General features: G+C 44.2%; 1 protein-coding gene across 11 annotated transcripts; it reads right to left on the minus strand.

Annotated features, from left to right (window-relative positions):
- Positions 1-12,258: 12,258 nt before the first annotated feature.
- LOC123163987 (ABC transporter C family member 10) lies at positions 12,259-27,154 on the minus strand. 11 transcript variants are annotated; one of them, XM_044581396.1, is made up of 17 exons: positions 26,901-27,154; positions 26,193-26,276; positions 23,903-25,941; positions 22,775-23,095; positions 22,612-22,698; positions 21,901-22,488; positions 21,629-21,793; positions 21,166-21,460; positions 20,152-20,366; positions 19,757-20,062; positions 19,433-19,496; positions 18,869-19,108; positions 18,183-18,704; positions 17,419-18,084; positions 17,163-17,319; positions 13,246-13,772; positions 12,259-13,172 (listed from the first exon to the last, which is right to left on the minus strand). In XM_044581396.1, exons 2-13 carry the CDS (start codon positions 26,206-26,208, stop codon positions 18,595-18,597), a joined length of 4,446 nt encoding a protein of 1,481 aa, XP_044437331.1. In that variant the 5' UTR covers positions 26,209-26,276; positions 26,901-27,154; the 3' UTR covers positions 12,259-13,172; positions 13,246-13,772; positions 17,163-17,319; positions 17,419-18,084; positions 18,183-18,594. The 11 variants fall into 11 exon arrangements, with proteins under 11 accessions (XP_044437331.1, XP_044437336.1, XP_044437335.1 ...); XM_044581401.1 differs by having other exon boundaries at positions 13,246-13,517; positions 13,704-13,772; positions 17,419-18,704; XM_044581400.1 differs by having other exon boundaries at positions 13,246-13,517; positions 13,619-13,772; positions 17,419-18,704.
- Between the last annotated feature and the right edge of the window lie 236 nt (positions 27,155-27,390).

Below are 27,390 nucleotides of genomic sequence, written 5' to 3' on the forward strand. Positions count from 1 at the left end.
CGTCGATGTAGAGCTTGCCGCGACGACTCTTGGTCATCCGGCCCACAGCGTATCCCTTGAGCCCTTCGAAGTTGCCCTTCAAGAACTCAAATCCACCGTGCGCTGGCCCCATGGTGAGCGCCAACTGTCGTGGAGTTGTCACGGCAGATGTCCTCGTGAAAGGACTTAGTCGTGGAGTCATCGCAACTAGGAAGCTTAAAGGGGTTAAAGTGGGACAAAGGACACGAGGGTTTATACTTGTTCGGCCCCTTCCGGTGAAGGTAAAAGCCTAATCCAGTTGAGGTGGAATTGCTAGGGTTTCGATTACCAGGGAGCAAATCTGCTATGCCCGGTTCTCGATTTGATGTTCCTTGCCCTAAGCCACCGGCGGGTCGTCCCCTTATATACACTGGTTGACGCCCTACGGCCTACAGAGTCCTGACGCCGGCTCATAAACAGTGTCCGGCTCGATGACTAGTTAATCTTGCCTTACAACACAAGTCATGCCATTACGGCGGTTTATCACTACGGGCCTTAAGTCGCCTGCGGGCTTTAGGCCCTTTATTGAACCGCCATCTTCAAGCTTGATATTGGGCTTCATATGATGAATCGCCGTACCGTAACCCGGCCTCTACAACAAACTCATTCAGAAGAAAATGGGGTACCGTAACCCTAACCCTAAACCCTAACCCTATGTCCATGGTTAGGAAACCGTAACCATCTATTGATCAACGAGCTAGTCAACTAGAGGCTCACTAGGGACATGTTGTGGTCTATGTATTCACACATGTATTACGATTTCTGGATAACACAATTATAGCATGAACAATAGACAATTATCATGAACAAGGAAATATAATAATAACCATTTTATTATTGCCTCTAGGGCATATTTCCAACAGTCTCCCACTTGCACTAGAGTCAATAACCTAGTTACATTGTGATGAATCGAACACCCATAGAGTTCTGGTGTTGATCATGCTTTGCACGTGGAAGAGGTTTAGTCAACGGATCTGCGACATTCAGGTCCGTATGCACTTTACAAATCTCTATGTCTCCATCTTGAACATTTTCACGAATGGAGTTGAAGCGACGCTTGATATGCCTGGTCTTCTTGTGAAACCTAGGCTCCTTGGCAAGGGCAATAGCTCCAGTGTTGTCACAGAAGAGAGTCATCGGGCCCGATGCATTGGGAATAACTCCTAGGTCGGTAATGAACTCCTTCATCCAGATTGCTTCATGTGCTGCCTCCGAGGCTGCCATGTACTCCGCTTCACATGTAGATCCCGCCACGACACTTTGCTTGCAACTGCACCAGCTGACTGCCCCACCATTCAAAATATACACCTATCCGGTTTGTGACTTGGAGTCATCCAGATCTGTGTCGAAACTAGCATCGACGTAACCCTTTACGACGAGCTCTTCGTCACCTCCATAAACAAGAAACATATCCTTAGTCCTTTTCAGGTACTTCAGGATATTCTTGACCACTGTCCAGTGTTCCATGCCGGGATTACTTTGGTACCATCCTACCAAACTTACGGCAAGGTTTACATCAGGTCTGGTACACAGCATGGCATACATAATAGACCCTATGGCCGAGGCATAGGGGATGACACTCATCTTTTCTCTATCTTCTGCTGTGGTCGGGCATTGAGCCGTGCTCAATCTCACGCCTTGCAATACAGGAAAGAACCCCTTCTTGGACTGATCCATATTGAACTTCTTCAATATCTTGTCAAGGTACGTGCTTTGTGAAAGACCAATGAGGCGTCTCGATCTATCTCTATAGATCTTGATGCCTAATATGTAATTATAAGCAGCTTCTCCAAGGTCCTTCATTGAAAAACACTTATTCAAGTAGGCCGTTATGCTTTCCAAGAGTTCTATATCATTTCCCATCAATAGTATGTCATCCACATATAATATGAGAAATGCTACAGAGCTCCCACTCAATTCTTGTAAACACAGGCTTCTCCATAAATCTGCGTAAACCCAAACGCTTTGATCATCTCATCAAAACGAATGTTCCAACTCCGAGATGCTTGCACCAGCCCATAGATCGAGCGTTGGAGCTTGCATACCTTGTCAGCATTCTTAGGATCGACAAAACCTTCCGGCTGCATCATATACAATTCTTCCTTAAGGAAACCATTAAGGAATGCCGTTTTGACGTCCATTTGCCATATCTCATAATCATAGAATGCGGCAATTGCTAACATGATTCGGACAGACTTCAGCTTCGCTACGGGTGAGAAGGTCTCATCATAGTCAACCCCTTGAACTTGTCGATAACCCTTAACGACAAGCCGAGCCTTATAGATGGTTACATTACCATCCGCGTCTGTCTTCTTCCTAAAGATCCATTTATTTTCTATGGCTCGCCGGTCATCGGGCAAGTCAGTCAAAGTCCATACTTCGTTTTCATACATGGATCCTATCTCGGATTTCATGGCTTCAAGCCATTTGTCGGAATCCGGGCCCGCCATCGCTTCTTCATAGTTCGAAGGTTCACCATTGTCTAACAACATGATTTCCAGGACAGGGTTGTCATACCACTCTGGTGCGGAACGTGTCCTTGTGGACCTACGAAGTTCGGTAGCAACTTGATCTGAAGTTTCATGATCACCATCATTAACTTCCTCTCTAGTCGGTGCAGGCACCACAGAAACATTTTCTTGAGCAGCGCTACTCTCCGGTTCAAGAGGCAATACTTCATCAAGTTCTACTTTCCTCCCACTTACTTCTTTCGAGAGAAACTCTTTCTCTAGAAAGGATCCATTCTTGGCAACAAAGATCTTGCCTTCGGATCTGAGGTAGAAGGTATACCCAATAGTTTCCTTAGGGTATCCTATGAAGATGCACTTTTCCGATTTGGGTTCGAGCTTTTCAGGTTGAAGTTTCTTGACATAAGCATCGCATCCCCAAACTTTCAGAAATGACAGCTTAGGTTTCTTCCCAAACCACAATTCATACGGTGTCGTCTCAACGGATTTCGACGGAGCCCTATTTAAAGTGAATGCGGTAGTCTCTATAGCATAACCCCAAAATGATAGCGGTAGATCGGTAAGAGACATCATAGATCGCACCATATCCAATAGAGTGTGATTACGACGTTCGGACACACCATTACGCTGAGGTGTTCCAGGCGGCGTGAGTTGTGAAATAATTCCACATTTCCTTAAGTGCGTGCCAAATTCGTGACTCAAATATTCCCCTCCACGATCTGATCGTAAGAACTTTATTTTCCTGTCACGTTGATTCTCAACCTCACTCTGAAATTCCTTGAACTTTTCAAAGGTCTCAGACTTGTGTTTCATCAAGTAGACATACCCATATCTACTTAAGTCATCAGTGAGCGTGAGGACATAACGATAACCACCAGGAGCCTCAACACTCATTGGACCGCACACATCAGTATGTATGATTTCCAATAAGTTGGTTGCTCGCTCCATTGTTCCGGAGAACGGAGTCTTGGTCATTTTGCCCATGAGGCATGGTTCGCATGTGTCAAATGATTCATAATCAAGAGACTCCAAAATTCCATCTGCATGGAGTTTCTTCATGCGTTTGACACCAATGTGACCAAGGCGGCAGTGCCACAAGTATGTGGGACTATCATTATCAACCTTACATCTTTTGGCATTCACACTATGAATATGTGTAACATCACGTTCGAGATTAAACAAAAATAAACCATTGACCAGCGGGGCATGACCATAAAACATATCTCTCATATAAATGGAAGAACCATTATTCTCGGATTTAAATGAGTAGCCATCTCGCATTAAACGAGATCCAGATACAATGTTCATGCACAAAGTTGGTACTAAATAACAATTATTGAGGTTTAAAACTAATCCCGTGGGTAGATGTAGAGGTAGCGTGCCGACGGCGATCACATCGACCTTGGAACCATTTCCGACGCGCATCGTCACCTCGTCCTTTGCCAATCTCCGCTTATTCTGCGGTTCCTGTTTTGAGTTACAAATATGAGCAACCGCGCCGGTATCAAATACCCATGAGCTACTATGAGCGCTGGTTAGGTACACATCAATAACAAGTATATCACATATACCTTTGGTATTGCTGGCCTTCTTATCCGCTAAGTACTTGGGGCAGTTCCATTTCCAGTGACCGTTTCCCTTGCAATAAAAGCACTCAGTCTCAGGCTTGGGTCCAGTCTTTGGCTTCTTCCCGGCAGCTTGCTTATCGGGCGCAGCTATTCCCTTGCCGTCCTTCTTGAAGTTCCTTTTACCCTTGCCTTTCTTGAACTTAGTGGTTTTATTCACCATCAACACTTGATGTTCCTTTTTGATCTCCACCTCCGCTGATTTCAGCATTGAATATACCTCAGGGATGGTCTTTTCCATCCCCTGCATATTGAAGTTCATCACAAAGCTCTTGTAGCTAGGTGGAAGCGACTGAAGGATTCTATCAACGACCGCGTCATCCGGGAGATTAACTCCCAACTGAGACAAGCGGTTGTGCAACCCAGACATTTTGAGTATGTGCTCGCTGACAGAACTATTCTCCTCCATCTTACAACTGTAGAACTTGTCGGAGACTTCATATCTCTCGACCCGGGCATGAGCTTGGAAAACCATTTTCAGCTCTTGGAACATCTCATGTGCTCCGTGCTGCTCAAAACGCTTTTGGAGCCCCAGTTCTAAGTTGTAAAGAATGCCGCACTGAACCAGGGAGTAATCATCACTACGCGACTGCCAGGCGTTCATAACGTCTTGAGTTACTGGGAAAACAGGTGCTTCACCTAGCGGTGCATCAAGGACATATGCTTTCTTAGCAGCTATGAGGATAATCCTCAGGTTACGGACCCAGTCCGTGTAGTTGCTACCATCGTCTTTCAGCTTGGTTTTCTCTAGGAACGCGTTGAAGTTGAGGGCAACATTAGCGTGGGCCATTTGATCTACAAGACATATTGCAAAGTTTTAGACTATGTTCATGATAATTAAGTTCATCTAATCAAATTATTTAATGAACTCCCACTCAGATAGACATCCCTCTAGTCATCTAAGTGATACATGATCCGAGTCAACTAGGCCGTGTCCGATCATCACGTGAGACGGACTAGTAATCATCGGTGAACATCTTCATGTTGATCGTATCTTCTATACAACTCATGTTCGACCTTTCGGTCTTCCGTGTTCCGAGGCCATGTCTGTACATGCTAGGCTCGTCAAGTCAACCTAAGTGTATTGCGTGTGTAAATCTGGCTTACACCCGTTGTATGCGAATGTTAGAACCTACCACACCCGATCATCACGTGGTGCTTCTGAACAACGGACCTTAGCAACGGTGCACAGTTAGGGGGAACACAATTCTTGATATTTTAATGAGGGGTCATCTTATTTATGCTACCGTCGTTCTAAGCAAATAAGATGTAAAAACATGATAAACATCATATGCAATCAAATAGTGACATGATATGGCCAATATCATTTTGCTCCTTTTGATCTCCATCTTCGGGGCGCCATGATCATCATCGTCACCGGCATGACACCATGATCTCCATCATCATGATCTCCATCATCGTGTCTTCATGAAGTTGTCTCGTCAACTATTACTTCTACTACTATGGCTAACAGTTTAGCAATAAAGTAAAGTAATTACATGACATTTATGTTGACACGCAGGTCATAAATAAATTAAGACAACTCCTATGGCTCCTGCCGGTTGTCATACTCATCGACATGCAAGTCGTGATTCCTATTACAAGAACATATCAATCTCATACATCACATATATCATTCATCACATCCTTTTGGCCATATCACATCACACGGCATATGCTGCAAAAACAGGTTAGACGTCGTCTAATTGTTGTTGCAAATTTTTACGTGGCTACTATAGGTTTCTTAGTAAGAACGTTTCTTACCTACGCCAAAACCACAACGTGATATGCCAATTTCTATTTACCCTTCATAAGGACCCTTTTCATCGAATCCGATCCGACTAAAGTGGGAGAGACAGACACCCGCTAGCCACCTTATGCAACTAGTGCATGTCAGTCGGTGGAACCTGTCTCACGTAAGTGTACGTGTAAGGTCGGTCCGGGCTGCTTCATCCCACGATGCCGCCGAATCAAGATAAGACTAGTAATGGCAAGTAAATTGACAAAATCGACGCCCACAACAACTTGTGTTCTACTCGTGCATAGAAACTACGCATAGACCTAGCTCTGATACCATTGTTGGGGATCGTTGCAAAAATTAAAAAATTTCTACGCATCACCAAGATCAATTTATGGAGAGACTAGCAATGAGAGAGAGGGGAGTGCATCTTCATACCCTTGAAGATCGTGATGCGGAAGTCGTACTCATAGCGATTCAGATCGCGGTTGATTCCGATCTAAGCGCCGAACGACGGCGCCTCCGCGTTCAACACACGTACAGCCCGGGTACGTCTCCTCCTTCTTGATCCAGCAAGGGAGGAGGAGAAGTTGAGGGAGAGCTCCGGCAGCACGACGGCGTGGTGGCGGTGGAGCTCGTGGTTCTCCGGCAGAGCTTCGCTAAGCGCAACGGAGGAGGAGAAGGTGTAGGAAGGGGGGAGGGCTGCGCCAGGAGAAGGGGTGCGGTTGCCCTCCCACCCCCCCCCCCCCCCACTATTTATAGGGGGAAGGGGAAAGGGGGCCGGCCCCCTAGATCCATCTAGAGGGGGCGACGGCCCCTCAGGGGGGACGCGGCCCCTTATGGTTTCCAACTAGGGGGGGCGCCCGCCCCCGGGGGGGCAGCGGCCCCCTAGGGTTTCCAACCCTAGGCGCCTTGGGCCCTTGGGGGCGCACCAGCCCACTAAGGGGCTGGTTCCCACCCAACTACAGCCCATTAGGTCCTTCGGGGCAGGTGGACCCCCGGAACCCCTTTGGTGGTCCCGGTACAATACCGACAAACCCCGAAACCTTTCCGGTGACTGAAACTGGACTTCCCATATATAAATCTTCACCTCCAGACCATTCCGGAACTCCTCGTGACGTCCGGAATCTCATCCGGGACTCCGAACAACTTTCGGTAACCACATACAATTCCCATTACAACTCTAGCGTCACCGAACCTTAAGTGTGTAGACCCTACGTGTTCGGGAACTATGCAGACATGACCGAGACATCTCTCCGGCCAATAACCAACAGCGGGATCTAGATACCCATGTTGGCTCCCACATGTTCCACGATGATCTCATCGGATGAACCACGATGTCAAGGATTCAATCAATCCCGTATACGATTCCCTTTGTCTACCGGTATAGCACTTGCCCGAGATTCGATCGTCGGTATATCGATACCATATTCAATCTCGTTACGGCAAGTCTCTTTACTCGTTCCGTAACACATCATCCCGTGACCAACCCCTTAGTCACATTGAGCTCATTACGATGATGTCTTACCGAGTGGGCCCAGAGATACCTCTCCATCATACGGAGTGACAAATCCCAGTCTCGATTCGTGCCAACCCAACAGATACTTTCGGGAATACCCGTAGTGTACCTTTGTAGCCACCCAGTTACGTTGTGACGTTTGGCACACCCAAAGTACCCTTACGGTATCCGGGAGTTGCACAATCTCAAGGTCTAAGGAAAAGATACTTGACATTAGAAAAGCTTTAGCAGACGAACTACACGATCTTGTGCTATGCTTAGGATTGGGTCTTGTCCATCACATCATTATCCTAATGATGTGATCCCGTTATCAATGACATCCTATGTCCATGGTTAGGAAACTGTAACCATCTATTGATCAACGAGCTAGTCAACTAGAGGCTCACTAGGGACATGTTATGGTCTATGTATTCACACATGTATTACGATTTTCGGATAACACAATTATAGCATGAACAATAGACAATTATCATGAACAAGGAAATATAATAATAACCATTTTATTATTGCCTCTAGGGCATATTTCCAACACATGCCTCTCGGAAAGGAAAGAAAGCGTGCCTCTTCAGAAAGGGAAAAAAACATGCTTCTAGTTTATTTTTTTGTCAAATAAAAATTCGTCAAAATCTATTAATATTGGGTCTAGTTTTGAAGACGTCGACGTGAAGAATACATCGGTGAAAACGGTTGGAGATTTAAACGCACGGTTTGAAAGATAAAACATTTTGAATAAATGAATGTATGAAAAAAGAAAAAAAAACTTTCAGATTGCGACAAGTGACGGACGGCGCGTCGCTTTTCGCAACCTGACAAGTTGAAAGTGATGTTTGAAATGAGTACTCCTTAAGGTCTTGTACAATGCTAGGTGCTTAGGGAGGTGCTTAGAAAAATAAATCGGGTTTTTGTGAAGCACCGGTGCCTATTTCTACAGGAGAGACGCCTAACTAAGTGTCTACCCTGTACAAATAAGCACTGGTGCTTAAAGAAAGTCTGGTTTATTTCTCTAAGCACTTCCCCTAAGCATCTTGCATTGTTCGGCAGCAGTCCTGCGCAACTAGTTTTTTTTTAAGGAATCTCCTGCGCAACTAGTTGAGGAGCGCTGCTTCCGTAGCCGACACTTGGCGTGTTCTCAATCGTCGCCACGTGTCGCGTCCTGAGTGTTCCCTTCGTATTTTATTTTTTATTTTTTCGCATGTGTTTTTGGCTTTTTAAATGGTTTTTTGTCTTCATTGGTCTTTTTTAGCTTTTTGATAAAAAAATAAAAAAATATGCGAAAAATGTGTTTTTTTGTTCCGCAAGAGGTACATATTTGCTTTCATGAGAGCCACCATTTTGCTTCCGCGTAGGCACAACCGTGCCTCTCGAAAACGGAAAAAATATATGTTTTCTCTTTTTTCCGTGAGAGGCACGGCCGTGCTCTCTGAAACGAAAAAACATGTTTTATTTTTTTTCCTTCCGCGAGAGGCACGACCGAACAAAAAAAATGTGTGTTTTTTTTTCTGGGCCGTGTCTCTTGAAAACGGAATTTCCTTCTGCGAGAGGCATGATTTTGCTTCCGGAAGAGGCACGGATTTGCTTCCTTGAGAGGCACGAGGAAAAAAATTCTTCAAAACCTATCAATATGGGATCTAGTTTTGAAGATCTCGACGCGAGGAATCCAACGGTGAAAATGGTTCGAGATTTGGACGCACGGTTTAAGAGATAAAACATTTTGAATAAATAGATCTATGAAAAAAAGGAAGAATTCCCAGTTGCGACTTGCGACAAGTGACGCACCAATGGGAGTGATTTTTGGAAAGAGTACTCCTCAATTAATGATTTCGCATACGTAAACCTGGCAAATTGGGCCGTTATCGGCATACCCGGCCCGTCACGGGCCTAGCATAGCACGTGGCTAAACGGGCCATGCCCGACATGTGACACGCCCTGGGCTGCAAAGCGAGGCCCACATGCCAGCACGACATGACCCGTTTATTATTTTATTTTATTACCCCTCAAAAAATATTTTATTTTATCTTATATTCTTCTAAAAAATATTAGTTTTTTATTTAATTTTTACATATAGCCCCAAAACAACCAAAAAACTACCTTAGCCCAAAAACACGTGGCCCATTAGGGATAAACGTTTCAAGGGCCGGCCCATTTATTAAGTGTGTCTTGCGTAGGCCGGGAGGCACAGCCCGCTTGCCATCCATTTGGTATCCCCCCCAGCCTGCTTGCCATACTGGTGAACGGTCTAATGTCGAACCCGGGTAAACAATAAAATTAAAAGAAAATGAAAAAAATGGTACTATCAAATGTTTTAATAGCTTGCAAAATTACAGCATTTGCCAATGTTTCACACCAAAAAATGGGATTTTTTGAATTTTTATTTATTTTACTGTTCACCCGCGCTTACGTGAGCTCAGGATTAGAACATCACTCGTTCTTGAGAGCCTTCAACCACATAGATATCTTCAAGAGTTGTACATTATAGGGCATGGAGGCTCATCTTGACTTCTTGTCCATCCTAGATGGGTGATGAGCTTGTTGAAGTTCTACAATATGTTCATCTCTCTGATGTTTCTTGGGAACATCCCCTCCTTTAGGGAAGACTTGTGCTCTTGTTAAAGTACTCTTGGAGCATATTACCACAATAGAGGAGTTAGTTATAGAGCATAGCTTTTCCAAGCTAATAGGGCTTGGACTTGTTGGTTGGGAAGTTCCGAAAAATGGATACCATCACACGACACTCATCATATGTTGCATCGTTCTGATGCAGAGGCCGGGGAGTCCCCCTTTTCGAAAAAAAAGAAAAAAAATATGTTTTCTATTTTGCAAGTACCAAGTATTAGAATTAGAGACTCTTGGAGTTACCATTTTCAAACCACATTGTTCACCCTACACCGGATCAAGACCAAGACATATATGCTAGGGCTGTGTTTTGGCAACAAAGTATTTTTGCAGTTTTACAAGAAATACCGTGGTTTTCGATAAAGCCACTGTTTTATATATGTGTTTGACACTAACAGATGCGGCAGTTTTAGAAACTGTAGTTTTCTTGAAACCGTGTTTTTTTTTTTTTGCTGTATTAGAAAAAGAGGTTGGGACCACTTTTTCATAAACAGAGAAACGCTAGCGTTACTTGGCTCTCCCCTGCTATTTTTTCTTGTGAGCCCATCTTCCAGCCATCCTCGTGCAGTTCATCCATCTTCTCTGCTACCATGGAGAAATGAAGTTCACGAGAAAGGTATGCGCTACCCTGCTCGATTGATTGAGCCCATCAACACAATTCCATGCACACGATGTAGTATGATTGATTGCGCCCACGACTTCCTAGATCAGCGATCAGCTAGGCGTCCTTTAGCAAACTCTGATTGAAACTGTAGTATGTGTTGCCTAGGCATTGCAATACCAAGGTCTCAAAATACTACGGTATTTTAAAAACTATGCTGCCAAACTAGGCCTAGAATGCATGCAGGGCACTCCCCGGGTATGCATATAGTATATCTGACTTGGGTAATGTTTGATCTCACTTGTTGGCATTCAGTGGTATCCTCGGTCGGTGATTCACTAGGTCCAAGCGTGCATAGTGGCATTCTTACATTCAGCACTGTTCTGTGACTCCCGGTTGGACTTAAAAGAGGTTTATTTATGATAAATAAATTTTCAATATGGTCATTAATCTTATTCTCTGTCCACCCAAGACTAATTACATGCTGAGGACAAGAAAGAAATCTATGTTGGAGGAACTCACAACCACCGGGGCGCATAGGTCGGAAGTTTGATCTTAAGTGAAAAGAGGATGCCCAAACAAGAAGACCGGTGGCATAGCTAGGGGGTGGACAGGGTGGTCCATGGACCATCCTGAAATTTTCCTATAGCCTATATATTATAAAAAAATTGCTGTTTTTAGTATATATAATTAAATTCAAATGAAAAGTTCTACTGTTGGACCACCCTAGCTTCTTGGGCTAGCTACAGTACTGCCAGTGTCATCCACACAACAAGGGAGCTAAACTTGCAAGTACCCTTTGTTATTACAGATCGGCCCCTCGGATGTTGAGGCCTTTGAGGTTTCCTAGTTAGTATTCTACTCCCTCTGTTCGTTTATACAAGATGTATTTTCTTTGGCGCGGTGACCAAGGCATAGAATTGAGAAGAATTTTGGATAAAAATACCCTTAACAAATTAGATAGTTAGCGACAACTAAATAACCATCGACGTAATAAAAGGCAACCAAATCTCGCTGCACCAGAATAAAATCAATCGGTGGGAGTGGAGAGAGAGAAATGTGAGTGCATGTAATCAGGGATAGAGATTCTTTTTTACTACCTTTCTGTTGAAAACTATGTAGTTTTTTTTTATGTAAGGCAGGTAATGGATGGTGCAAGGGTACGCACGGAAAACTGAAAAAAAAAAAGAAATACACCTTACATTGTGGAATTTTTGGGAAAAACAAATACACCTAATATAAAGGAACGGAGGGAGTATATACGTGGGGAATATCAGGTGATACAATTCCTTAAATGCTCCCTTGATATCAACTTTGAAAAACCAAATTTAAATGTTTCAAAAAAAATCTGTTTTTTTGGATGTTCACAAGGTATGTCTACGACCCCTAAAAAGCAGATCCAAATTTAAAATACACAATGAGAAATAAAAAAGGCAAATCTAGCATGAATAGTGCCACAAAAAGTCAAAAGCAAAATTGACCCTATTCACATCAGGATTGCCTTTTTTCTCAATGTGCATTTCGTATTTGGACCTGAAATTTTAAGGGATTGTAGACACATTTCTTGTGAACATTCTTTTTTTTCCAGAATTTTTTAAAACATTGAAGATTGTTTTTTCTCGAAATGGGAGCATGTGGGAGTTGGTATCACCAGATATTTCCCCCTCTACGTACCGTTCAAAGCGAAAACAGAGCATTTACGTCCAACGAAAATATTTAGACATAATTCAACCGATCCACTGATCCAGCCACATTGATTCATCCCGTGAACATATGCACCAACGACCCAATCCATGTGAGCAAATAAAAACACTCTTTATATACGTACTCCCTCCGTTCCGAAATATATGACGTTTTAGAAAACGTCCCGACCAGGTGAAAAGGGAGGAAAGTACAGAAGTGCCCCTAATTTAAATCGCTATTGCCGTCGTCTTCCTCGCCGAGCAGATCCTCTCCATCCCAGTCGCCGCTGCTGCTTGCTTCCTGCCGCCAGGGTCGCCCCCCATCCCAGGGCCGCCCCTCTCCCAGGGCCACCCCCCTGTCGCCTGCGCCAATCCAGCCCCCTGTCGCTGGAGGGGGCCTCACCAACTCGCCTCGTCGGAGGGGGTGCTGCTGCAGACCGTTGTCCCCCTCCCAAGGCCTCGCCAGCTCCAGAGAGTACTGCTTCAGATCGAGGTACTGCTCGCCGGAGGGGGTACTGCTTCAGATCGGCAGCCCCAGGTCCAGATCGCCGCGCCCTCCCATGCAGCTCCAGGTACTGCTACAGATAGCCTCCCCACTTGGTCCAGATCGCCTCCTGAAGTAAAAGTTTGAAAAGGAAAAGCTCAAAATACTCCAGACAAAGTTTGTTGGTAGAGTACTGTATCAATCAAGACAGTTTCAATGTACAGGTACTGTATACAGTAAAAAATTGATGGCAAAGTATCAATCAAGACAAAGTTTCTGAGTACAAGAACTCTAGCAGGCATACAAGACTGAAATCGTGCTCAGATGAATATGGAATTGGCAGTACAGAGTACCTGGAGGGCTTGAAGTAGGCAGCAACAGCAACAGCTCGAAGCAGGCAGCATCTCCAGCACGACACAACAACCTGCAAGAGAGAAAGACAGTAATCAACATGGAATTTGATCTGAACTGTACTCCCCCCGAAGAAGAGGACATACCTAGAGGAGTCGGTCCCGATGAAGATGATATCGATGATATCGACATGCACGAGAGCATTGATCCTGGTGAAGATGACATCGACATGCACGATGGCATTGATGCCGACGAAGATGCAGTCGGTGAGCTTCCTCATCTTCCCTATAAAGATGATGTCACTGTCAACTCAAATACTCAATGTGAAATGATCAAAATACAGAATAAAATGGATTAGGAGTAGAGTATAGCAATGATCATTTTAGTTTGTACCGTACTCCATTTTGGTAACATGAGCCTGTACCAAATTAAACAGTCAAAAACATTCAGTGTGAAACGCATTAACATGAAAGACAGTAGACAGAAACATGACACTAGTGGCTAAGCGTTGAAACAGACCTCACTGAGCATTGACAGCATGTAAACATACAGTACAATGTGTGTTGACAAACAGCAAAACAGAAGGGGCATGGATGGATCATACACAGTGAACAAGCTCATCCTTCACCACCTTGTCGGTCCATCGAGCATGTCCGCTTTCCTCACCCACATCCTACACAGCAGAATATTTTCAGTTTTAGTTAACTGAATACTTTCAGTTTTAGTTAACTGAATATTTTCAGTTTTAAGTTAACTGAAAATAATATTTTCAGTTTAAGTTAACTGAATATTTTCAGTTAAGTTAATACTCCATTTGACCATTTCAATCAAGGAGTATTTTCTTAGTTGTACTATATTTCTTGTTGCAATTCATTTGATCATTTGATCATATGATATCATTTCATACCATTTGATCATTTCAATAGGACTAATATTTTTTTCATTGATGTGTTTCTTGCTGCAGTTGTTGAACAAGCAATTAAAAAAAAGGAAAACCCTCACTGACGAGCAAAAATATGCTGCTTATGTGGCATTGCATGCAGTGTGCATGAGTAGAGGTGGCAAATTCAAAAGAAATGATAAGAAAGACCTTGCACAATTTTTTAAGGTAGGAGTGAGGAGTATACAAAGAGTTTGGCAGAAGGCAATGGAGCAAATCGCAGAGGGTTTAGAGGTAGATGTTTCCAATCAGAAAAAAAGAAGATGTGGAAGAAAGCCAAAAGACATTAATCTAGAGAAAATCCCTACAATACCACTGAACAAGAGGTCCACTATCAGATCACTCGCTTGGCAACTGGGATGTAGCCCTACCACACTGCACAGAAAGTTAAGCTCAATTTGATAAAGAGGCATACAAACTGTGTGAAGCCAGCTCTGAAAGAAAAAAAATAAGAAGGACATGATGAATTTTTGTTTGTCAATGCTTGATGAGACAACGATAGAAACTTCAAGGCCTAAATTCAAGACAATGCATAATGTTGTGCACATTGATGAGAAATGGTTCAATATGACGAAGAAAAATAAGACCTACTATCTGTTGGATGGGGAGGAAGAGCCTACGAGGCATATACATGGAAACTGTATTGGCAAGGTGATGTTCTTGACGGCCGTTGCTAGGCCAAGGTGGGACAGTGAAGGAAACGTGACCTTCTCTGGGAAAATCGTATCTGGCCATTCGTGAAAGAAGTTCCTGCTCAGAGGAGAAGTGATAACGGGCCCAAAGGTACAATAGAGACAAAGTCAATAAAGGTCGATAGAAAAGTGATGAGGGAGTTCCTGATAGAGAAGGTCTTGCCAGCGATACAGGCCGTTTGGCCCGAAAGTAATGCTGGACAGACCATCTACATTCAGCAGGATAATGCTAAGCCCCATATCTTGCCAGATGACCCAGAATTTCTAGCCGCTGTTGCAAAAACTGGACTTGACATCAGAATAATACAACAGCCCGCCAACAGTCCTGATTCTAGTGTGCTTGACCTCGGTTTTTTCAACTCGCTGCAATCCCTAACAGATTGTCTGAGTCCTAAAACACTACAAGACCTTATTACGGGTGTTCTGGAGGAATTTGAAGGCTATGAGGTTTACAATCTCAACAGAATTTTCCTAACTCTGCAGACATGCATGATTGAGATCTTGAACCATGCAGGGGGCAATGAGTATAAAACACCACATGTGAACAAAGAAAGGCTTGAGGGTCTTGGGCAGCTACCTCCAAGACTATCATGCCCTCGAGAGGTTTACGCAAATGCCCTACACAATCTAGAGCTAATGGAAAGGGTTCAGATAATGGAAGAAAAGGCCTGAGATGCTTGTTGTCATGAGACGGGAGATGCTTGTTGCCATGAGACCTGAGATGTTTGTTGTCAAGAGACCGGAGATGCTTGTTGTCATGAGACTGGAGATGCTTGTTGTCATGAGACCTGAGATGTTTGTTGTCAAGAGACCGGAGATGCTTGTTGTCATTAGTCCGGAGATGCTTGTTGTCAAGAGACCGGAGATGCTTGTTGTCAAGAGACCGGAGATACTTGTTGTCATTAGTCTGGAGATGCTTGTTGTCATGAGACCTGAAAGGTTTGTTGTCAAGAGACCGGAGATGCTTGTTGTCAAGAGACTGGAGATGCTTGTTGTCATTAGTTCGGAGATGCTTGTTGTCAAGAGACCGGAGATGCTTGTTGTCAAGAGACCGGAGATGCTTGTTGTCATTAGTCCGGAGATGCTTGTTGTCATGAGACCTGAGATGTTTGTTGTCAAGAGACCGGAGATGCTTGTTGTCATGAGACCTGAGATGTTTGTTGTCAAGAGACCTGAGATGAGGCTTCTGGAGTATATTTGTTGCATCCTTGTGGTTATTTGTGTGGAGATAACTCCTTGTTTTTTAATTTTCTGATTTGTATGATATTTGTATAACTCCTTGTTGTGATAAGTTTTCGAATTTTCTGATTTGTATGATCATTTGAATAACTCCTTGTTTTGTAAAGCCTCTGTATAACTTCTTATGAGGAGAGGAGTAGGAGGGGAGAGGCTCCAGTTAATTTAAATCTAAGAAATTGGTACTGGAAATCAGCTTGCTTGTTACTCCTAATTAACTGAAAAGGTTTCAATTCAGTATCTCTAAAACAAAGTACTCCTTCTGCAGTGCTATAGTACTGCTGTCCTCCCTAATTTGAACAAGTACAGTATGAAATACTCCTATCTACTCCTAGCATTTCCTAGCAAGAAATTTCAGCAAGCAATCCAAGCAAGAAATTTCAGCAAGTACAATTTCAGACTGCCGAACGGACCGCCGGCTATGGGACATTACTATGGGATACTTATGGCAAAAATCTCTCTGACCATCTAGCTTAGTTGCTCTAACACATGTTAAATTCAGTTAAATATTGGCAGCAAGCACTACTCCATGTAAAGCACCAACAAATTTGGGGTGCACAAAATTTACTGAACGGGCTATAGTTTTTGAATCAGAAACGCTAGCATTTCCTGTAGTTCTGCATATCAAATTGATAGTTTTCGAATCCATGTTGTTGTACACATAGGAACTACTCCTAGCATTTCCTGTAGTAGTCGGTTACTCCAAATAAATTTGATATGTGAACAAACAGGTGCCTCTTCAAATAAATGGAAGCACAAATATAATAAGTGTCCTGTGTTCTTCTTTATACTCCAAGTCTCCAGGTATAGCTGTGCAAGATGAAATCCTATCATTGGTTGTTACTCTGTTGACTGAAAGAAAATGGCAAGCTACTACTGTACTGTAGAGGAGGCCCTTAAATCTCTAACTCATTTTTTTACAATTCAGTTAGTCATCCTGTGTCTGAAACTCAGTGTTGACTTAAAGAAATGGCAAGCTACTACTGTACTTTACAGGAGGTTTCTCTCTCTCCTAGGATATCAAATTTACACAGTTAACATATCAGCAAGGTTAACTACTCGGCAGCCAATTTGATCTCGACGGCCACAACTCAGAGCAGCAAGCAAGCACGAGAATTGAGTAGCACCGCATCAGGGGAACGAAATCGAAATTGAAACGAGAGAGTGGTAGAGGGAGGCGTGTAGGAGAAGGGACCTTCAGTTGCTGCTGTTGGTCCATGGCGTCGGAGCAGGTGTTGGTGAGTTGTTGCTGCTGGGCATCGTCCCTAATTTCACCCATGACCATCACTTTGACCTTAAACTTGAGTTGTTGCTACTCCATGGCTGGGGTCGTCCTCCTCTCCCTGCATCGACTGTGCATGTGTGAGTCTAGGGAATGGAAGGGAAGGGAGGAAGGGGGCGAACCTTGGTGGCGTCCCGAGCAGGGGGGGAGGGAAGTTCCATGGACCTACCTGTCACGGCGCACGACGACGGGCACGCATGAGAGGGAGGAGGTCATCGATGTGCAGCAGCATCACCGCCGCCGGCTTCTTGGTCCCGATGAGGTCGCCGCATAGACGCGCAGCCCCACCCAGGGTGCCCGCAGCCGGCCAGGCATCCTTCCCGGGGGCCACTCCGCTGCTCCACTCCGTCGCCGCTCCGCTCTGTCCAGGCCGCTCCGTAGCCCAGATCTAGCGTACGCGCACGCGGATCCGGCGTCGGCGCCCACACCAGCTCCGCCGCCCAGAAGCTCTTCACCGGCGCATAAAAAACCACTCTTTTGACCTCGGGATGGGAAAGGAAGGAGAGGAAGCAAGCGGTGGGAAAGGAAGGAGAGGAAGCAAGCGCTGGGCTGCAGGAGGAAGAACACGGTGGGCTGCCGGAGCGAGAACGCGATGGGCTGCGGTGGCCGGCGACGATGCGGAGAGGCGACGAGGGAGGGGAATGAGAGGGTGTGGGTGAGAGTGGGCAGCAAGTGGATGGGAGTGGGCAGGTGGGAGGGCATTTTCGGAAACTCGGGAAGTTTCGTAACGTAGCCAGATTTACACTATGATCGCTAAAACGTTATATATTTTGGTACAGAGGGTACATTGCAATATGGAAAGGCAGTCTTAACGACAAAAGCAACCTGCTTTCCACTGGAGAAATACATGGACAACAGAAACCAATCGCATCAATTTACATTTCGTAGTCTGAAACCTCATATATAAAGTCAATGCATTCAGCATAAACGTACCAAGCTACTGTAAATGATGTGGAAGTGAATGCATTAGCCAATCGACAAACGACTCGACCATAACACTGTCAGCAAACACATATGCTCACATCGCATCTCATTCGTAGGTTGTAGATTTGAAGTACCTCTGGTTTAGCCTTCTATTATCTCTTCAGGGGTTTACTCTGCTCAGCTTCACCAATACTGAAGGGCAGAGGCAGTCCACTGTGTATTGCACAGAATTTCTGGTAGCGAAAGAAACTGCCAGACAATAAATAGTACTGCCTTTCTTCAGATTCCAAATAGATGAATTCCTCTGAGGTAGCATAGATTACTATATATCTTCAGTCGTGGCACTATTTTCTAAAAGCCGATTTGTCTTTTATTTCTTGGAAAGCTGCAGCAAGTAAGCAATCAAAACTGACAGTCTCTTCTAAATATTTCCGTTCGATGTGTATGACCAGTACTCGTTGACCAGTTTGCGGAAGAGAGATCCTTCCGTTTCCATGAGCTTTGTAGGTTTGTCATACTCCACTATTCTCCCTGGAAATGTTCATATATAGCTCATTAGTACGGGAAAGATCACAATACATTTGGTTTCAAGTATAATTCAGATATTCCATATTGATTGGTTCAGGTCAATAAGACAACCAGTCTTATAAGAAGGTCACTATATTTCTTATAAGTTGCCGGTAAGAGAAACATACCATCGCTCATTGCAAGTACCATATCGCAGTCCATAACTGTTGGTATACGGTGTGCAACTGTAATGACGGTGCAATATTTGAATTCTGTCCGGATCGTTTTCTGAAGGACAGCATCTGTTGCATTGTCAATAGAGGCTGTCGCTTCATCCAGAACTAAGATGCGGCATCTTCTCAAAAGTGCGCGTCCCAGACAAAAGAGCTGCCTTTGACCCATACTCCAGTTCGACCCGTCTTCCACAACTATTAAGATAAGATCTTGATCAGTATCATGAATGAGATAGTTCCAAACATCATGCTAGCAAAAAGATGAGAGCCATTAAGAGTCCGATTCGTGGTTGGAGATAAGTCTATTTGTGGGTTCGAAGTACTTGGGACCGCACCCTCCTCTATTGTTGAAGAATACGCCTAGGACTAATAACAGTTTGACATATTTAGTGGCACATGTATCGTCACAGCTATTTCAATTTCTGAAATGATTAGAGCAGAGTTTCTGTTTGCCCAAGTTATGAGCATCAAAAAATGAACTCCGGAAAAGAAACTATAGATAGAAGTGAAGTTTCCTACCATGTGAATCCAGTCCTTGATCCTTCTCCTGGACAGCTTCAAGAAGTTGACATTTGTCAAGAACCTGCAGCATAATAACAAATAGAGTAACCACTTTAGCTAGTGATTCCCTTTGAAATGTACATATGCCATAAACTGAGAAACAGGGGCTCTAAGCCTAAGCACACTTTCAAGAGGTGTGGCTTTACACTCCTACCAGGCCATCACCCATGTTTGAGTTCTCCCCAACTAAAATTTGGGTGCCTATTTCTTCAATCAGTGAAAAGTTGTCTGATCATTAGGTAAGACAAGAAAAGGCAACATTTATATCTGTGTACATCTTACCTCCCATATTTGTTGATCTGAGAATTGCCCAAGAGGATCTAGATTGTATCTTACTGTACCCTGAAAAAGTGTTGGATCTTGTGGAATGATACCCAAACGCGAACGCAGGTCATGCAAGCCTATTGTACTGATGTCCACAGAGTCTATAATTATTTTCCCATCGGCGGGTTCAACAAGACGAAACAATGCACCAATTAATGTTGTCTTGCCACTTCCCGTTCGACCAACTATACCAATCTTATTTCCAGCTTCAAACCTGCAAGTGATTCCATGTAGTACAAGGGGAGCATCTTTCCTATACCTGATCTGTCAGATGAAAATCAATCGCATAAATTTGTTAGAAGTGTTAATAGGATTTTACCTTGTAAGGCGGACATGTAAATATATCTGATTACCTTCAAATCTCTAAGCTCCACATTACCATCTTGAGGCCAATCTGGTGATGGTCGATTTTCCTCAACAACTTCTGCGGCTTCACTTTGTATGTCCATGTACTGGTTCACCCGTTCCACCGAGATTATTTGATTCGCCAGGTTGCATTGGTTTTGAATAGAGAAAACAAATGACATATTTAGGGAAAGACCATAGGACAATGCCATTCCCACAAAACCTGTGCAAGTACGAAAAGCAAGGAATTAATTCTACTGTTTGTAATGGTGATATTCATAAACTGTACAATATGATAAGAATTAGGACTCAAACTGTATTTTCATAGAAGATACAAATCTATCCATAAAATCATCAGAACAAGTGGTAGCTTGAGAATGTTATGGTGTTTTTATATTACCGAGAAAGGCTTTCGCCCCACTTTATATATAAAGCAATACGACCGAACCGATACAAAGTGGTGAGGGAACCCTCTTACAAAGCAGATCAAAGATAAACACCATATTCACCATACAAAGTCGTGTTTTTATATTCACCATATTGCAGCAAATATAATTTTCATGCAACAATAACATTACTACCTTAATTAGTAATACAGGACATCCTAGAAAGGATTCAGTCAGACGTTTATAACTTTGATTACTATTATAAAAAAGATCTGGACTAGCAAGGTCAAAATACTAACATCAGATTTTTCATCGATATTATTTTTGCAATACAACTCTCTTCTAGTTTTCTACAAATATATACATACAAAAAGTATCGGTGAAATAAGATTGTTGGAGACCCATGTCCTCTCTAAAACGTCATCTATTTACGACTGGATGGAGTATCAAGTATGTTCTCATAACAAAAGCTTCTCAAAACAAACAGAAGGCGATAAAAATGTATCTACATTTACATGGCAATGCATCTAACATTTGTTGCAAATTAGATGCAACCACCGATGGCCATAGAACGGGCTGACTACTCAACTTTGTCCAAATATTTGAAGCAACATGACGTTCATATAATAGGCTTACCAGGGCTAAAAGTTCCTTGAGGAAGAAGGGCCATGACAAAGGCAGAAAAAGAAAGAACTGCGGCGCTCATTATCTCCAGACGTTGAATCAACCATTCAGTTGATGCAAAATTATAGAAATATGGGCTGGCATTCTTGTCAACAAGGTCAAAAATTTTAGCAAAGAAACGATCTTCTTCCTCAAAGGCCCTTATGGTTATAGCCCCTGCAATCGATTCACCTAAGTGATTCGCTAGAGCAGACTTGGTGGTACCATTGATCCGCATCAGTTCCTTGGCCGAGGCTAGATAGTACCTCTGCATGACCAACCATAATAGTTTTCAGTTAATGAGAACTTTGAATGCAAACTGTGGGCTCGTTCACTCTCAGACAAAAACAGCAGCAGAGAACATAAATTGGTGAATGAAACCAAATAATCATAGACATAATGCTTAACAATAAAGAAACAAAGTCATACCAATTACCTGCAGCCTAATTGCCAAAACTATCATTGGAACGGATACAAACAGAACTTGCCATGTAACAACAGCCAGTACCCCTAGATTGCTATATGCGTTTAAGCTGGCACCAAGGCTAAATACGAAGGCAAATGGAACATCAAGGTCAACGATACTCAAATCTGAAGAAACCTGCATTAGAAGAAAAAGGGAGTGAGTTAATCTATCATGAGAACATTCTCTGGGTGTAAAACGTAACTGAAATTTGTTGTATTTGCCATTGGTTTAAGAATTTATACCCGGCTAAGAACCCTTCCTAGCGGAGTAGAATCAAAAAAGGACATTGGTGCACGGAATAATGAATTGAGTAGCTGGGAAAATAAGGATCGTGATGTCTGGATCCCAAGAATAACGACTGCCAAAGATCTTGATAGCAAGAAGAACATTGTGCAAACTCCGATAATAATGTACACAGAAATTAACTTCAGTGTACTAACATGAGGATTTTGGACATTAGCAGCCATCCATGAATTCTGTGATATTTGCCCAGCTACGAAAATTATGTGAGAAATAATACAAAGAGAGAAATACAGGAGGCCTTTGTTCTGGCACAGGTAAAGCATATAAGGCTTAACACCTGCGTCCCCTGTTTCTCTTTCCTCTTTCTTGATCAGTTGATCTGCCGGTGATGGCTTCACAGATTCTGTATGAATACCATCTGTCTCCTTTACTGATACTTCCTTAGATCTTCGAGTTGTTATATTGTTACTAACATCGGAAACACCAATTGTATCTTTATGGGCATTTACAAGGTCTTTAAATTCTTCACAATCTGCCAATAGATCTTGATAAGGTGCAGACCTAATGACCTCTCCATCTGACATTAACTGCCAAAAATCACCATTAGTTTTAGATGACATCAATATATCAAAAAAAAGCTAATTAAAGATAAATATAAATCAGACATGAATATCATCATATGGTGATTTTTCCGAAGTGAAGAGAGGTACCAAAATGGAGTCAAATACGGGTAGAAAATCCACTTGGTGCGTCACCAAGAGAACAGTCTTGTCCGATAGAGCGCTCATGACATATTCCTGTTGCAAAGAGCTTTGTAAAACAGTTCATGAATCAAATAGTAATGCGATCTGCATCTGCTGATATGATCCTTACATTGAATAGACTTGTGGCTGTATGGGCATCGACAGCACTGAAAGGATCATCAAGAAGATAGATGTCTGCATTTTGGTATAGTGCACGAGCAAGCTGGACGCGCTGCTTCTGACCACCACTAAGGTTTACTCCTCTCTCCCCAATTTGAGTACAATCTCCATATGGCAACATTTCAAGGTCCTTGACCAACGAGCACCTCGCGAGTGTGTTGTGATATCTTTCCCTGTCCATTGGCGATCCGAAGAGAATATTGTCTTGCACGGTTCCTGTTTGGATCCATGCATTCTGAGAAATATATGCTATTTTCCCACAGACTTGGATCTGAAATGTTTATGCAAAGTTTAAGAGTTTGATATTAATTTGTATGAAAAAATAACATCATGTTTCCAAATATTGTCCTTTTTAAGAAAGTGCAAAAGCTTTGCATATCATTGTATTGAAAAGGCATGAACAATGTTATTTACATGCCCAAGCAGGCAGGAACAGAACAAGAAACAGAGCAAGGAAAGGAAAAGGGGGGGAAAAGGTGCTGCACAATCCAGCAATGGTTCATGACGGCCAGCTAGAAGAAGAATTTCACCTTCCTGGGCGCCCAGGACTTCTTCCATGTGAACTTGCAGGAGCTGCAGCTCACAGAGCCAAGGAAGGTTGCCTTGTAGCACGACCGTGCAGAGTAAACTCTGTACTCTGTCAAGCGCCAACTTTCATAACGACTTTGCAAACTGAACATGATGCTGTTGTCAACAGGCTATGTTTCTTTTAAACATGTCTAAATGTCTACATTCTGAATATGGCAGCTATCTTCACTCTTATAAAACTCGGAGTTGGCGGTGGTTCGTTCACCCTAAGAGATTACCTCTTAAGTTGTCAAGAAATTAATTGCCACAATTATCATACATTCTATATAGTACACAGATGTATCACGATTAATTGTATATTTTGGGATATTTTTAGTGTATATTTTGAGATATTGTTTCAGTTGCAAAAACTAGAAACTACGACGACCCAAGAGTTTAAACAAATCATGCAATAAAAATAAAATTCTTAGCAATGCAGAGCAATTAACTTCTGTAGCAATGCATGAATGCTAGCTAGTTTCATTAAAAGATAAAGTTAGTAAAAGCATACCGTGCCTTCAGTCTTGGGGACCTCTCCAAGCACAGCAGCCAAAAGCGTGGACTTCCCTGATCCTACCTCTCCACAAATGGCAACCTTTTCTCCTGCTTTGACTGCCAGATTTATGTTCTTCAGAGTTGGTTTTGATGGATTCTCATCCCATGAGAAACTGCACGAATTCATCGCTATAGGGTAATCAATGCCAACATAGTATTTCTTTCTAGCTTGCCCGTTTAGCTCAGGAGCATCAAGAAACTTCGATATCCGAGTGAACGCGACCTTAGCTTGTATCACGACGCCAATAACATCTGGTATTTGCCTGATTGGGTCTTGCACGAGACGTAGAGTTGCCACGAAGGTGAATACATTGCTAGCATCAAGAGGAATTTTCAGAAGATAGCATGTTAGAAAGGTCGCTGCCGAAACCAGAACAGGTGATGACCAGAACAGGAAACTGTTGTATGCCCTCCTAAGCTGAAATGCTGTCAACCACTTGTACTCAACCTCTCTCAACCCCTCAATGACCTTCTTGAAGTGAGCTTCCCATGCATAAAGTTTCAAGACCTTCATATGAACTAGTGACTCGGTCATGGCCTTCAATCTCACATCTTGTGCTTCCATAAGCTTACTCTGGTATTTGTGTTGCAGTTTGGCCAATGGCGCGTTGCAAAGCACTGTGATGATGATTACAACTAATGATGAAAGCATTGCAGCGCCGACCGCATTGTATAGAATCGCCAGAGCAATGCAAAGTTGAACACTTGTTGTCCATGTTTGATGGAACCAGTATGGGAATTCCCCAATCCGGTAGGCATCGACAGTCACATAGTTCATAATTTCTCCAGAAGAGTGCTTCATTTTTGCTGCATTTGATAGCTTCTGCTGTTTCTTATAAATAGCTGCTGACAGAAATGACCTCACCTGCAATCCTAATCTCCGAGTGCGGAAATACCACTGCCTCTGTGACAACGATTCACAGAATTTGCAGACGAACATTACTGCAGCAAGCACAAAGCCTTCGTATTTAAAGGACCCTTTCCCAAGTGATACATTGATGAATGCCTTGAGAAGTATTGGGCCAGTAGATAAGGTGAGAACTTTTAGCAAAGCACAGAAACCCGAGACCAAGATGGCACGCTTATGACAAGAAACAATAGTCCAGAAGAATGATGGTGTGGCGTGCGATGGCGACTGCTTTTCGCGGTTCAGCTTCTCCATGAACACCAAGTACTGGTTCTGTGCTCGATCTGTGGCGCCTAAAAGCGGCATGTCTTTGTCCTCAAGGGGCTTCTCATAGCCCATCTTCATCAGAGGATTCAGCCACCAAAACGACATCCTGCTGAAAAAACCAGCTTTAGCAAAGGGGGTTACCTGACTGTCAGAATCAGCTACCTCACTGTCTGCCTCCGTGTTCAGGGGCTTGTATAAACCATTGCCACTTCTTCCATGACCCTCTTCGTCATGGCTGTGCCGAATGCCGTAAATAAGCATGAGAATTGCACCTGGTAGGGACAAAATATCTAAACAGGACTTAACAGTCAGCGCCTTCTCTGCAACAATATCAACGACAGAAGAAGAACAGATGAATGCCGCGTAGAGGACCAGCAAGACCGGCCAAAATCGAACGAATGCCGCTCCAAGAAACCGAGGCCTGATGCTGAAAGCGAAGCTGGTGAGGATCAAGTTCAGTCCCTGACATGCTGTCACAAGCCACCAATGTGGAAGGTAAGCAGAAGCATCCTGATTGAAGCCACTCCCCAGCATCCACAGTCCAAGCCCAAGATAAACCAAACCCAGGGTGCCACTGAACACCACAGCAGACGAGTGCAGCGGTGAGCTGAGCGTGACGAGCTGCCGCGCCGACGCTCTGCTCTTGGGAATTTTCACAAACAGCTGGAGCGCGAGCGCGAACAGGAGCAGCGCCGCGATGCCGGTCGCCGCTAGATGGTTCGTGCAGGTGGAGGCGTCGAATATTTGCTTGAACGCACATGAGGCCACGTCTTGGTGGGAGCATATCGGGCTCCCACACAAGCTCATCACCCAAGAAGAACCTGAAGTACAGTTACAGAGTAGTACTAGAGTGAGATGAGATTTCAGTTTTGGCAAGCGCCGAATCTGCAAAATTATTTAGACATGTACTACAGTACTAATAGAGTGAGGTGAGATCTTGAGATCTCCGGATTTCAGTTCTGGCAACCCTCCAACACAGTGGTTGATGGTCAGCAAGGTAGCACCAATTATTCAGCTATGTGCACCCTGAAAACAGAATTTTAAAATGAGGAGGTTGGGGAGGCGAAATTACTTGTGAGGTAGCCCATCTGTCCGATCGATCTCACTGATGTATCGCACTTCCTCGTGGATCAGATCAGCTCTGTTGTTTGCGGCCCTGCAGCGACCAAACCATGGTCAAAGGAAGAAAGCAGTGAGGACAAGGGGCAGATACTGTTTTTAATGAAGATACGGACAAGGAACAGAATCTCCTGAAAAACGCTAGCGAGATCAGAGAGTTGAGATTCCACGGAAAACAATCCATGTGGACGCAGGAGCTTCCTGGCTCTCACGGCACAGAGATCACAGCGGCAGCGGCGATCATTGAGCGCCTCACCGTTCGCAATCAATCAAGAAGAAGAAGAAGAAGAAGAAGAAGAGTAGGTACAGCTCTGGCTTGAGAAAAATAAAATCAACAAGAGCCGCGAATCGCGGCCCTACGATGAATTCGCGGGGAACCTGGGCGGAAATCTCGCGCAATGCTCGCTCGCCGGCCGCGGCGGGAGAAGGCGGCGATCATCGGAGAAACAGGGGAGAAGACCGAACCCCCTGCCGCATTGACCCCCAACCCCTGCCAGTCTCAGAGCGCCCACGGCCGGAACAGGAACCCCGGACACCCGTTCCAAGAAGATGAATCAAATATAAAAATGAAACCCCCCCCCCCCCCCCTTCCCCTGGATCAAGCACGATTCCCGAGAACGAGAAGACCTTTCTAGTCCAAAGCGATGATGCCAGTGTTGACCTCTGTAGCCGCCGCTGCCGCCGCTGGGGGTCGAGACTCCGTCGCCGGCCGCTCTTCTTCGGCGCAAGTTTATCAGTGTGTCGACGAACGGGAGCCGACCAACGGAACCGTCCGTCCCAATAGCCGCTGCAGAGCTCGGCGCCGCGAGCGAGCTGCTTATTTATGGGGGGTGGGGGCGGCACGAGGCGTGCGCTGCGGGCGCGCACGTGACGGGGCCGGTGAGGAGTTTTGAGCCGACGACGTGCCCCGCATCGCTTCTCCTCCTGCCTCTGCCGGGCGGGGGGTGGATGGCCCGAAATAACTGCGGGCGGGCGTCGGTCGTGGTCACCACGACGTGTCGTCGCACGGCCGGGGGGGCAGGATAAAAAACGATCGGACGCCTGGCTCTCGCGCGCGAGCCGGCCGCTCGTTGTGCAATCGTCTACCGAGTGACCGGCCACCGTACTTGTCTAGCGAGCAGGCCGAGCCAGACTTTGTTCTTGTCCATCGA

Source organism: Triticum aestivum, chromosome 7D (genome assembly GCF_018294505.1).
Source record: "Triticum aestivum cultivar Chinese Spring chromosome 7D, IWGSC CS RefSeq v2.1, whole genome shotgun sequence".
NCBI classification, from domain to species: Eukaryota; Viridiplantae; Streptophyta; class Magnoliopsida; order Poales; family Poaceae; genus Triticum; species Triticum aestivum.

Excerpts from the sequence above, each read along its gene's own strand:
- LOC123163987 (XM_044581404.1), bottom strand. Across the intron at positions 23,096-23,902 it reads TCCCCAAGACTGAAGGCACG|ATCCAAGTCTGTGGGAAAAT; the intron begins GTATGCTTTTAC and ends TAAACATTTCAG. Across the intron at positions 19,109-19,432 it reads TCAAGGACTGGATTCACATG|TTGTGGAAGACGGGTCGAAC; the intron begins GTAGGAAACTTC and ends TTATCTTAATAG.